The sequence below is a fragment of the Mchenga conophoros genome, linkage group LG2 (assembly GCF_057382185.1).
Source record: "Mchenga conophoros isolate Kocher_MC1m ecotype Shallow Benthic linkage group LG2, M_conophoros_male_GT1.1, whole genome shotgun sequence".
Classification (NCBI taxonomy): domain Eukaryota; kingdom Metazoa; phylum Chordata; class Actinopteri; order Cichliformes; family Cichlidae; genus Mchenga; species Mchenga conophoros.
The window spans coordinates 31,212,629-31,227,106 of record NC_140527.1 but is presented as its reverse complement, the minus strand read 5'-3'; the positions used below and the strand labels follow the sequence as shown (position 1 = coordinate 31,227,106).

At 39.2% G+C, this 14,478-nt stretch overlaps 2 protein-coding genes and 1 pseudogene across 25 annotated transcripts in view; all 3 read right to left on the bottom strand.

The window, feature by feature from the left end:
- The window catches only part of LOC146582295 (protocadherin alpha-C2-like), a 213,204-nt gene that overhangs the window by 111,836 nt on the left and 86,890 nt on the right, over window positions 1-14,478 (bottom strand). The gene's annotated exons all lie outside the window — the stretch shown is intronic.
- Window positions 317-2,831, bottom strand: LOC146582297 (protocadherin alpha-3 pseudogene; annotated as a pseudogene).
- The window catches only part of LOC146582296 (protocadherin alpha-8-like), a 35,841-nt gene continuing 34,747 nt past the window's right edge, over window positions 13,385-14,478 (bottom strand). The window contains exon 2 of the mRNA XM_085295160.1: window positions 13,385-14,375. Within this exon, the coding sequence (XP_085151286.1) occupies window positions 14,370-14,375 (6 nt within the window). The 3' untranslated portion in view covers window positions 13,385-14,369. The remainder of the gene's footprint in view (window positions 14,376-14,478) is intronic.

Here is a 14,478-nt window from a genome sequence, read left to right as displayed (position 1 = left end):
TTTGAGTAACCAGAGACAAAGAGCAATGCACATATCAGAAATGTGACTTAATTATTATTATAATTGTTGCGGCCTTCAGATCACATTTTTATATATACTAGAATGCCTACACCAGCACCATGGACAGCTACATGAACGCACTGCTGTCCAAATGATGGATATTATTAAATTGGCACAACTAAACGTTTTAAAGCTGAAGCATATATATATTTGGAATCTAGTTTAAATCAGAAGATACACCATGCTAAGATAAGAAAAAATGGTACCGTTTAATCTGCAATGACGAGGAATGACAATATGCAAGTATTTTAAAATTTCATGGACTCACCTTTTCTTTGGTAGGTAAAGTCTGAGTTCTGGTAAAAGTGTCTCCTTCGTTAATACTGATCAGTTCTGCATCTACAGGTGGAATCGAGGCGGGGAAAACCACTACGTCACTCTTGAGCGTGTCTGAGCTGAAACACACATCATACTGCTGAGTAGCTTTAGAGTAAGACCAGCTCCCGTCAGGGTGGGTGGTGATCATGGGGGCGCTGTACCTGCTGAAAGTGCCATCTGTCCTGTGGCATCTGACTGCTATTAAAGTGATGAGGCTGAGCAGAAAGAAGACGGACACCGACACAATGGCGATCAACAGATACAGGTTCAAATCCGAGAAGCTGTCCTCCTTTACAGGCACATGTCTGAACGGAGTCTGGATTTCAGCCGTGCTTTCAACCACCACCACATCAATAGACACAGTAGTTGACAGGGAGGGTTCTCCGTTATCAGAGACCAAGACCACCAAGGGGTGAGTTTTGAGGTCATTGTCACTCATTCTCCTCTTAGTCCTGATCTCCCCGGTGCTGGTTCCGATCCTGAACAAGTTGTTTCCTTTGGGCTCAGACAGGTGATAAGAAAGCAGCGCGTTGTATCCAGAGTCTGCGTCTACAGCCCTGATCTTTGCCACAAAGTATCCCGCTTCAGCAGAGTAGGGGATGCTCTCACTGTTAACGGAGCCATGCTCAGAATATGGCGCGAGAATCGTAGGACTGTTGTCATTTTGATCGAGGAGTAAAACGTTCACAGTCACGTTGCTGCTGAGCGGAGGAACACCACAGTCTGTGGCCTGAACTTTAAACTGGAATGTTTTTAACTCCTCGTAGTTAAAAGACTGCAGGCTGATTATATCTCCTGTCTCCGAGTTGATATTAATCATTGTAGATAACAGCAGCTGGTTATTGCCAATTTTTAACAATGAATAGCTGATTTGGCTATTTTGGTCTATGTCTGCATCAGTTGCAGTCACTCTTTTAATGACTGCTCCCACTGGACTGTTCTCATTCACATAAACATCAATTACGGCCTCCGTGAACAGAGGTGCATTATCATTGACATCAGAAACGTGTATGGAAACTACACTTGTGCTGGTAAGTGGTGGAATCCCTTTGTCATTAGCGATTATATTGACATTGTAAATAGAGAATTTCTCCCTGTCCAGAGGTCCATCAACTAACAGCGAATAATAATTTTTGTAGTTAGTTTCGAGTTTGAATGGCGCTTTGTTTTTAATTTGGATCTCCACATCACCGTTTTTTCCACCGTCTTTATCGAGGACAGATACAAGTGCAACTGCGGTGCCTACAGGAGCATCCTCTTTTACCTTCCTATGTAATGACGTCACCGTGATCTCAGGAGCATTATCATTTAAGTCCACCACTTCTACCAGCACTTTACAGTGAGCGGACATCGGAGGATGCCCTTTATCACTGGCCACAACACGTACCTCAAAAGCCCTCCTCTCTTCAAAGTCTATTTTCCCTTTGACCTTAATGACACCAGTCTGAGGTTCAATTTCAAATATATCAAGTACGTGATCTTGGTCTTTGCTTCTCAGCGAATATACAATCTCACTGTTTAAACCCTCATCTGCATCAGTGGCGTTCACTGTGATTACCTTTAACCCCAGTGGAATGTTTTCTGGAATTTTTGTTTTATACAAGGATTCACTAAAGATCGGAATATTATCATTATTGTCTAATACATTAATAACGAGTTGCGAGGTGCCGGATTTCGGTGGGGTCCCTCCATCTACAGCTGTCAGTGTCATAGTGATGACTGCCTGCTTTTCTCGGTCTAAGGCTTTCTGCAGCACCAACTCAGCAGACACACGGTCACCTGCTTTGTGCACGGCCAACGAAAATTTTTCATTTTGGCTTAATTTGTAAGTGCTTACTCCGTTTTTCCCCATATCCGCATCAGTTGCTTCGGATAATTCAAATTTCACTCCAGGCAATGTGCTCTCTGCAATATATAAATTTTGCAGTTTGGTTGTAAACAAAGGAGCATTGTCGTTTACATCTAAGATCTCTACATCAATACGATAAAGCTTCAATGGGTTATTTATTACGGCTTCTACACTTACTGGACATTTTAGCTCCTCCGAGCAGAGCTCCTCTCTGTCTATTCTCTCACTGACATACAGAACACCAGTCTTTAGATTTACCTCGAAAAATTTTCTCTTTGATCCAGTAACGATTTGAAACATACGAGATTCCAACTCTTGTGAATTCAGGTTTAAATCCTTAGCGATATTCCCAACAGGAGTCCCCGGGTTTACCTCCTCTGAGATTGAATAGGAGAGCTGCCCAGCCACAGTCTGCCAGTAAACATCCAGTAAAAAAAGGCACAAATACATCCCAAAATAGCTCAATTTAAAGGGCGACATCTCTGTTCAATGTGAACAAAGCATAAATTTGAGCTCCAGTGGCATTCAGATATTTAGGAAAGAATGGACGATCAGGGAGCTTTTTGACTGTAGTATTCTGTTTGTTCCACCGTCGTTTGAGTCTTATAACAAAGACAGAAATCGTTCATATCGCTTGTAAACGGGAGGGGCCAAGTTCTATTAGGGCTGTAACTAATGGATCAACAGCGACGCCACGTGGTGAAAAGAGCGCAATGCAGAGGCCAGTGAAAACAGTTGCTTCTCCTGCAGCCATCAGGTCACACCAAAGGTATCTGAAAAGCTTAACATCAGAAATCGGAACAACTCTTCTCTGCACCATGGACAACACCTGAATGAGTGTCCTTGTAGAAAGTGATAGTATCAAATACATCGCATCCCACATTACTCTACCTTTTTCCACTAAACCTCTTTGTTCCATTCAATTTAAGAGTTATTTGTAGATTCTATTAACTACTAATGTGAGCTTAATAAACGGATAAAAAGTTGGAGGCTGCCTGAAATTTTTAGCATTCAGCCATGCCTATATAGCAATGTGTGAATTGCACCACAAGTTTTATCATGTCTACAAATTTGTATGTATTTTTTCCCTAAAAGTGCGTAAAAACAAACAAACAAGCAAGCAAACAAACAAAAACAGTAAAAAACAAACAAACAAAAAAACCCTCCCTAAACCATAAAAAATAGTACAGTTTCTTCTTCTGCACCCACATCAATGGCTTCTTTATTTATCTTTTAATTAAATTTTCTTTTTCAGCCTTTTGGGCAATAAATATATTTAATCGTACCTATATTCTTCTGCACATATGAGCACAGGAGGGGGTGTCTGCTTCTCGTGTTGTATTTTTGGTGCATTTTAGTATTACTCCACATTTCCACAGAGACAGTAGTCATGAGCTTGTTTGTAATCCCAAGCCCTAGATTCAGAAACTCCTGCCCTATTTCCATTCCTCAGAAAACACGATTTGATTTGAAAATATTATCCCACAACTACAATCATCTGTCAGCCCCCACAGACAATATTAATAATAATAATGGCTCACATAGGATGATCTGTGTGTTCATTTTCCTAATGCATGTAATAGAAAACAGTAGGTAAAGTATAGAAGAGAGAGTATAGTGCTCTTGTGGTTTATTAACATACACAAGCAAATGCATACATATCCACCATCGCAATTATGCAACCCGTTATGAAATTCAATTATTCATGGTTTATTTTAGGGCCAGACTACACTACTTTGACTTTACAGGACTTCAGTCTGGATTATCATTCTCCTAAAGTCACCATGAAACAAATATGAATGTTCCATAAATTTCACACTTGGTATTCTTTGCTGCCCAGTGAGGGGATGAACACTTTTTTTTTCTTATTCTAAACAAACAATACATTTTTAAAAGAAACAAATCCATGGCTTCTGTAATTATGGAAAACCTAGTTCCACATAGATGAAACACAGTATATTAGCCAGCAGCTCTGAATACACCCCGGAATTAGTGGTGGGTTACTGAGCATATCCATAAGGCCATCCACACCTCTTCATTCGGTGATAGAGTTAATTAGGGAAACATGCAGAATGTTTAGTTCATCAAAACATAGTTGTTTAAACAGTAATGCAAAAATAACAATTGATTTTTAACACCTATACACCTAGACCAACCTCAAACAAACAAAATCAACCAAAAGCAAGTTAAACAGATAAGTTTTTAACTGCTTTTTAAAAGAAATGACTGAGTCCACAGTTCTCAAACTCAAAGGGAGTGAGTTCCAGAGTCTGGTCGCCACTGATACATACACTCTGTCACCTTTTGTTTTTAACCGTGTATGCTGGACAACCAACAAGCCCTGGTCACAAGACCTCAGGGACCCGCTGGGGCGATAACGAAGAAGAAGATCACTGATGTAAGTTGGAGCTACACCGTGCAGGTCCCTATAGGTCATGATTATAATCTTTAAATGGACCCTGAACTTGACAGGGAGCCATTGCAGTTGAATCAGCAGGGGAGTGGCATGGGAGCATTTGGGATACTTTGTCAGAAGCCTAGCAGCAGCATTTTGAACACCCTGCAGTCATTCCAGGAAGGCATTACTTAAGCAAGTAAACAAGGAATTACAATAATCTAAATGAGATGAAACAAAAGCATAAATAATCATTTCCAATTCGAAGTGTGACACAATGGGACTAAGCTTAGCAATATTTCTTAAATGGTAAAAACAAGAGCGAACCAAACATTTAACGTGCGTGTGCAGCGTCAGAGCTGGTTCCTAATGGAGGGTTTAATATAAGAAGCAAGAGGGCCTAGATTTTAACCACGAGGGGAACAAATTTCTCAGGAGCAAAGACAATGACTTCAGTTTTATCAGTATTTAGTTGAAGATAATTATCAGCCATCCAATCTCTGCTGGAATCTAAGCAGGATTTGAAGCTTTGAAGCTTAGAAACATCAGGTGGCCTAAAAGAGATATAAAGCTGAATATCATCTGCATTACAATGATATGAAATATTCGGAAAAGAGCTAAGAAGTTGAAGAAGAGGGACTAAATACAACAGAAACAGTAACGGTCCCAAGACAGAATGCTGTGGCACCCCATAGGCGAGAGAGGTGTGCGTTTGTTTTTAAAACCGATGCATGCATGCATTGATAAAAGTCATTCTTCCTCTGGGTATAATAATTGAAACTTCTGAATAATTAATAGTGATTAAACTGTTGTATAGAAAAATTTACATTATTTGCTACCTAAAATATGAGAGCTGTTAAAAATAAGTCTAGTGGTTAAGTACACATGTACTTAACCTTCTTCTCTGTCTGTTGTTTGCCCATAACACGATAATGTTAGAGGTGAAACTAGAATCACCACTGGCAGTGTGATGAAAGGGTCAGATAAAGCAGTGAGAGGTAGGTGAAGGGAGGGGGTTGCAGGGGCGGAAGCAGTCAGCAGCACTGCTTTAGGTGTGTTCACTGCATTATTAAAGGGATACTACCACATACAGTACAGCCACCACATTAGCTTCTATATTGCCTGCATGTAATCATCTCATGCCTTCACACAGCCATCGGTTTTGTGTGCGTGTTTATGAGTAAGTGTGTGTGTGTCCTAAGGATGTATACTGTACTGTTGATCTGTGTGCGTGAGTAGATAGGGGAAGGGTGTGATCTAAACATGCTTCTAGGCGAGTCCTACCCCCATTTTTCCTCTCTCCCTCTGCACAGCTCTCATCTCCATAGCAACGCCATCTTGGGCACAGGCATGAATGCATATGTGAACACACACACACACACACACACTAATGCAGTAGCCTGTGTGTTTAGCTTTCAGAATGCGTCAGATAGCACAAAAATGACAAATTAGATTTCATATCTACTTCCACATTTTATCTGCTTGTGCCCCCCCCACACACACACACACACAAACTCACTCAAGCACACACAAACCATACTCTTGCGCATACCTCACCAGACTGTGCAGGGCTGCAGTTGTAATTGGTAATGTAGCACTGCAGCGGCACATTCACTGTCACAGCACTTTTACAGAAGTGTCTGCTTCTCTTTCCACCCCCCACAAACCCTCAGAGAGCCTGACCTTTGCATTCAGCCATGCACATCCTACCTTCTTGGTGCCAGGCCTCTGGAGACCTCAAACACACACACATAGTCCCTCCTGCCATTTGCACATTACGTCCTTTTCATATGATGAGATACTAATGTCATAGTGGGGTTTTTATGTGGCATGTATCTCATCATGACACAAGAGGGCAACCTACTCCTTGTGTATAAGTACTACTATATTATGCTTTTTACTTTTCAAATCCTTTTCACTTTGTGCACTTTATGCACTGGGCCCATTTAATATGCAGTGTCTGCTTATTGTCAGAAAAGCAGGTGTGATATGAATTATCCAGCACTTGACTATTGCAATAGAGTAATATAATACAATAATGGAAAAATTACTTTTCAATGATCTTATATGCATTTTAGCTCTGACATATGCAGATGTAAATTCACTATATAGAATAATATCCACTTACTAGAGAACTGTGCATACAATTATGTGCATATCAGCGTAACTGTAATAACATCTATGTACTGGAAAGCTGGGCATGCAATCAGCTGTTTACCTACTTACACAATTTGTGAAATAATCTATGACTAATATAATAAAGAGAGGAAGGATGCAAGAAAAGATGAATCACTCCTAGTTTTAAAACCAACTACCACTTAATCATTTATTTCCAAATCTGTGCCTGCCTTCACTGGTTTCTGGACTAAGTAGGACAGGGGCGGGTCCGCGGAAACATGAGCAAGATCAAAACCGGGACACAGCAATATGGAGCATGCCCAAACATACGCATGCACACAGCCCTGAGAGGCACACCAACACAATAGAACACAGTGTTCACTCATTTGGAAAACAATGGCACAATGCCCAAAAATCACATAATTAGTTACTCTACTGTAAAACAACATACAGGAGCAACATCCTGCCACTGCTACAGTGTGATTATTGTGTGTCATGATTTATCACAGACTTGCTGGGGAAATAAAACAGTATAGTGACCTATCAACTAAGTAAATATTAAACATAATCATAATCATAATCATCATACTTTATTAATCCCTAAGGATTAAGGATCCCATATACTATTTAGTATTTAGAAAACATTTTCCATATAGTGTATTTTGCTTTAAAATGTAAAAAAAAACTTCACTCTTCATTTTATGTTTTAATGTATTCAACAATTTATTTACACTAGCAATGTTTTCATTTAGTGTAAGAACCTCCATAAGTTTGATCAGTTAGGAAATGATCACTAATGTGCAGAGCAGGGCTGATCAAAGACGATGTGTTATTGAATCTGTGATACTGTATCTAATTAGTAACAAGCATCTGCACAGCATGAATGGCAACATTGCAGTCTGGAGTTCAAATACATGAAGGGCTGATCAGGCTCTGTGTGGTTTGTGTGGTTTGTGTGAGAGAGGTGTGAGAGTGAGAAATATAAAAGGTATGAGAGACAGCATGAATTCCATTCACATATAGTTCAGCATTGTGACTCAAATTTTAAAATGTGTAATTCAGCAACTGGTTGTGCAAGCAGAAAAACAGCCATGGATTACTTTGCAAAAACAGAGCATCAATCAAAGCTGTCAATAAACAGGAGCTTCAACAGGCTTTGGTAACAGCAAAGGTAGCACAGAAATCTGATTGGTCACTGTGGCTGAAATGGACAGTGATTGGCTCAGTATTGTGCCTAGCAACAAAGGCAGTGTTATAGAAAGCACCCAGAATTGATTTACTATCTCCCTTCTGGTACCCATGGTGACGCAGATGCAGCCCCTGTCTATGCCCCACCCTGCCTCCCCCTCTACCTCCACCACACCCTTCTTTATGAGCAGTCAGTACATAAGCCAAGGACAAGGCATTTAAACACAACCATATAAACTAAAAAAAAAAAGGATTGTGTTTGATTAAAAATCATATTTTGTTTCACACTGTCCACAGTGATACATTAAATTCAACCATGGAGTGTAACATAGAGCACAGAAAGCATCTGGTACAGTCTGTCTCTGTCATCTCCTCCTCTTTTCTTTTTTTCTCCCTCACTCACACACTGAAATAGCTTGACTCAAACAATTCTCAGTGGGATTAAGAATAAATCTAGCTTTATATGCATGGATAACCTAGATTTGTCAATCAAACAGTTCACTGGGGAATAGGTCAGTGTACTGCTTTTGGTATGGCTGGAAATTGGGGACAGACCTGCTATCTGCAGATCAATACTGCATGAGAAACTCAGTAAAAAATAGCATTCAATATACTACCACATGCAGAGTGGTAACACGTTAAATAATTGAATGCATTGATATTTAGACAGGCTGGTAATATCCACTTGTTGCCACAAGGGGGAGCCTTTTAAAAAATCACTCTCTTTGTTCTCCATTGCAGTTTCCATATCCACAGACAGACATAGACTGATATCAGAGGCAGGCAAAGATATAAAGCCTTAAATTAGATTAGCACCGTCACACACTTCCAAAATTGTATCAGTGCTAAAGATACACTAACAGGCTGTGTGTCTACTACACATTTCCTCTGCCTGCGGAAATTAAAATGTCAACTGTCCCAGATGGGAAAGAAGATGCCGATGTCAGCTACTGAGTCTAACAATACCTGCACAATCTCATCCAGCTTGATACATATCAAAACAAAGAAAAGGGAGAAGAAAACAGAGAAATTCTTCTATCATTTACAAATCAAAACAAGTAAAGATTATGCAGAATATATGGCAAGCATCGGACATTTCTACTGTACACAATTTACACACAAAGAGCTGCAAGGCATAATTTATCCATACTTAAATGTGTCATATATATTTTACACACACATTACACCTGCACACCATTTCAGCTTTGTGTAATATCTATTTTTACGTTCTTAATAGCCATGCAGCATGAAACATGCATCATTCAGAGGCGCATTCGAAGGGCAGAGCTTCGGTGGAAGAGCATAAAAAAAGAATGAATTATAGAGGAGAGCGCTGGCCTGCAGAGAATCTGACACTGAGAAATGACTGAGATGGTTCTGTGAGGTTGCTCCACTTTCCACAGAAATGAAGATAACTATTTATAAAAATAGTAACTTGCCTACAAATCGTTTAAGCATACTTCCGTTTACCGAGAATAACAAACACCAATTTCCACTCTCATTAACATCAAAACTTAAACATCTACTTGTGCAGCAGCAAAAATAATGTTCCTTCTTAAGATGTGATGATAGGGATATAAATGATCTGCTCTAAGTGTCACATATTGTTTGAGTGTTCATGTTAGTTTGCATGCATGTGTGTTTTTGGCTGAGGAGTGTTAAACAGTGAGGGAAGAAAAAACCTATTGCCACTTGCTAGTTTAATGTTTCCCCACATGTTTTCTGTCTAAGACTCACTGATACATGACTGCTGACATAAATGCCACCTTCATTATTGTTATGGCATTCTGCTTTAGTGTTACTCAATTCAGTTGCCTTTTTGAAACTGTGTTTTTTTATATATGTGGCTATTGTTTTTTTAATATGTCAGGCCCTTTTTGTCAGATTAAATATCAACAACATGCCTCTGTATTGTTCAGCACAATCCAACAGCAACACAAACTACAGCTTCTTACAGACTGTAAAGTTGAATTCACAGTCCTCTCATACCATATGTTTAGCATACAATATATGCAGCTTTAAAAAATAATTCAATGGGACAGATCTTTTTAAGTGGGTATAAGCATGCAAAGTTTAAAGTCAAGGACAAAGCAAATACATAACAGATTAAAGAAAACAACATGGTGGCAGCATGGTGGCATGGTGATTAGCACTGTTGCCTCACAGCAAGAAGGTCTGAGTTTTATTCCACCACCTGGCCAGGGCCTTTCTGTCTGAAGTTTGCATGTTCTTCCTGTGTTTGTGCGGGTTCTCTCTGGCTACTCCGGCTTCCTCCCATCGTCCAAAGACATGCAGTTAGTGAGGTTGGGTTAGATGGGGATGTCAGCTACGGACAGCTAGAATTACATAACTGGTAATTCTAAATTGCCGAAAGGTGTGAATGTGAGTGGGAATGGTTGTCTATCTCTATGTGTTAGCCCTGCGAAAGATTGGTGACCTGTCCAGTGTGTACCCTGCCTCTCCCCCCATGGTAGTTGGGATGGGCTCCAGCCACAGCCCTGACAAGGATAAGCGGAAGAGAATGGATGCATGAATAATACTACTACTACTACTAATAATAATAATAATAATAGCAATAATAATAATAATAATAATAATAATAATAATAATAATAATAATAATAATAATAATAATAATAATAATAATGCTGTCTAGCCATTAGCCTGAAGTTTAAAGCTGAGTGAAATCCTAGGTTATTTTATGCGCTGCTGTCTTTCAAAGCTGCTCTTCATGGCATCGCTAAGATGATTCCACCTAATCATATTGGAGGACCAACATAGTAGAATTATTACTTTACATACTTTACAGAAGCCCTAATCCAACACAAATGGGGATAGTGACAGTTATAGCAGATGAAAAAATGCTTGGATAGGAATTCTCTTTTGAAAACACCTAAAGCAACAGCAGCAATATTTTGGCACTTTTAAACATTTGGCATGACAAACTGCCAAAAGTACAGCTTTTTATATAATGCAAGGAGATCTAACATGATGCTTTCACAAAGGTCATGTGTTGCAGGTTTACACTGAATTGTTTCTAATATACTGCTTACAAAGTACTGAGTATTTTTATGCCATTTCACAATTTCTGTCTATTTCTATCATTATTCTATTAGAAGCATTATCACTATAATTCATTACTTTAGTTCTCTGCTCTAGGACAAAGCAAAGTGACAAAAATCGGGCAGTAAAGGGCTTAGGGAGAAATTACACTCCAGCCTTATCATGAGCACCTCATTTATAGCAGTCTGTTAACAAGCAAAATAAACACATTTTGTTATGTTGGTATCACGGTTTTTTTTTTTTTTGTCTCTGCACAACTTTGCTCCCCTCATTCCCATTAAGCAGATTCTCACTTCATTATCTGTAATGCAATGCATAGATTATCTGGCCCAGTATCTACTGTGAGTTTTGGTCTGCATAAAAGACTGAGTTCATCTGTTTGCTAAATCCCTTTCTACCTGATCTCACTATCTACTATAAAATCAAGCCTTAACGTAATTTGACACACTATCAGCATTGAAGCAGAGGTACACAGTAACACTCTTTTTGAAACTAATGGTACGTCTCAATTATGTGGTACTGCAATTATAATATAATATAAATAAGAAATTTATTGCACTAGCCCTTGTACAGCTGCTGTTGCTCAGTTTGTGAGATTAATGTTTTAAAGGCCCTTAGGCTCATAGTCTCTGAATGAGTGACATGCTTTTGTGACTAAAAACAAAATAATGAGAAAGGTAATGTCTGACTGAACACAACACTTATACCAATCATTTTGATAAAATGTAAATAGCAAAAAGCATGAAAAAGCATGAAACAAATGTAATTAATAAATTCTGATAGCCATTTCCCCCAAATAAGGGATAGCTGTAGGTTTATGACCCACAAAATAATAAATGAAACACATTATTGTTAAATGTATTGTTTCCTGAAAACAGGAAAAATAGTAATTGTGAACAGCATAATGATTATTTATGCAGACCGCGAACAAACCGAAGAAATAATGCGATGACCAAAATATTCCCTAACATTAACCAAAATACCCATCCTTACCTTAAATCTAACAAAATTGAATAGCAATATGCAAATTCTAAGAACATTGTTCATGTAATCCCATCCTTCATCCTCCTGTATAAGAAGTATTTAAGTCAAGTCAACAGCAACAAGCTGAAAAAATGTTACTTTGGATTCATATGCAGGCAAAATTATTATTATTTTTCCTCTAGGACCTCTGGCTTTGAAAAACAACACTAGACTTGGCTATGCTTCACGTGTCCCTACTACAGCCATAGGGAAGAGAGAGAAAAAGGTTTTCTAACAAACTCAGCTCATAGCTCCAGTTTATTGAGAAAGAGGAGGTAGAGTTGAGAAAAGAGGCCACCTATGTTTTCAGCGGCAAGGAAGGATTGTATAGCTTCAACTAAGCTTTGTAATAGCAGTTAGCAACCAAGTCAAACCAAAACGAACACCAGGCTGAGCAAAAAAACAGAGAACTGGGGGATAACAAAAGAAAGAGTAAACAAGCTTACAAAATGTGTCAGCCATTTTCTGTGAGCCTGCAGTTGCACAAAGCGACAGGAGAGGGCATAAGAAAGAGTATCAGCAAAAAGAAATCAGGATGCGTAGGAGGAGGAGGAGAAGAGATTCTTTGTTTAAGAAATGAAATGAAGAAATATGAAGACAAATACACTGATTGAAGAATCGAGCAAGAAATGGCAAGGAAATGAGGGAGAGATGAAGATGAGAAGGAAAGCACATGAGGCTGAGAAAAGTGGGGTAGTAATCAAGAGAACAAAGATTGGGGAAAGGGGGGGGGGGGGAGCAGTCAGTGGGAGGAGAGCGTGTGGTATGAGCCACAGCATCATCATCTTCCACACCCTTGTGTCATTGTTTTATTCATACACTACTAGATTTGATTGTGGGAAACAGAGAAAGGTCTAGGAATGAACAGACATGTAAACACAAAAACACAGCTCTGTGTGTGTGTGTGTGTATGTTTGTCTGTGTGCCTGTGTGACTACAGGGAATGTCATAGCCTATCATCTTTCTAATATCATGTTAAAATAATACTAGCACCAACCCTAAATGCCCACATTCCTGATTCATTTTTTATGACAGATGGTTCATCCTGAAATAAACCCAGCAGACCAACTTCGCAAAATGAAAAGCTACATGTGGGATGAGATGACTCACGTCCTGAACAGAAAAACTCACTGCATCACACACTAAGAAAAATGACCTGGAGGAGCTGAATGTCCATTTTAAAAACACAGAGAATACAAGGAGACTTTTTTACACTGTAGCTTTAATCACTGTTAAAATGGGCTTTCTCATGTGTCTGCGTCAAGTGTCATGTGATCATACATAAACACAAACACACACACACTGTGCATCCTTTCAGATACCATGGATTAATGTATGATATACCTGTACCCACCCAGGCTGTGCGGTATATGCTACAGTATATATAGTATTTTTGTTTGCGGCATACATGCACATACTATTCCTCCATATCATGTGAAACTTCAAGTCTCAACCTTTAAGAGAAATAATAAACAATCTAGTTTGACTTTGTCCCATTGGTTTTCTTTGGGAAAAGTTTTAATAATATAACTAATAAGACCTATTTTAACGGGATAATGTGTGGTTTGTGTTGTATTAAACCTTGTAGAGCTTTTCTTTTAAAAGAAATTAGATTGAGAACATTTAGAGTGAAAGAGGGGTGTGACATGCAACACAGAGCTTTGCCAGATATACACTGCAGGAACAAAAAGTCTTGTGATTTGGTTACATTGAATAAAACATTAGCACATTGAAAGCTGGGCTGGAACATTCAGAAAGATAAGAATAAACAAGGCATTGACTTCACTCAAGATGTTTAGTAGGGGAACTAGACAGGCCGAATAGCCACACGGGGAAGAGGAACCCTGCAGCTACAGACTCAATCCCTCTAACGGCCAACATTTGATTCCATCCATGTGTGGCAACAAATACGGTATTAATTAGACAAGTATATGTCATTTGTGACCGTATACCTCATTTACCCCATTTACCCCGCAGTGAGCAGTGCAAGGATAAGAAGGCAATCCTCTTAGCAAGGCTACACCCAGCATCTAAACAGCAGACTCTGAATTTCCCTCACTCATTCATGCTTTCTCTCACAATTCACTAAATTCCTATTTCCTAAATCTAGATCTCAGGACACTTCATTGTGCTGTTTTTAGGTTTTGGTACAGGATAAATTAAAAGTGGTTTTTAAGCCATATGTGTCTTTACTAGTGTTCTGCTTAATGGCTGGCTGTCTTGCGTGTATCCTTGCCCTGACCCATCAGTCAGTTCAATCCTCCGGGCATGGCATGATGACCTAAGCACAGCAGCAGATGTTCTGGCTGTATGAGCACTGATGCCAAACAAGAGCAGCACAGACCAGCATCTGTTCTTATCTCTGTTGATTCAGAAAAAAAGAGGAAAAACAACAACTTGTAAACACTGCACATGGCTCAATGCACTTAACAAAGCTACCAATCACTCTGCATTACAACACACAG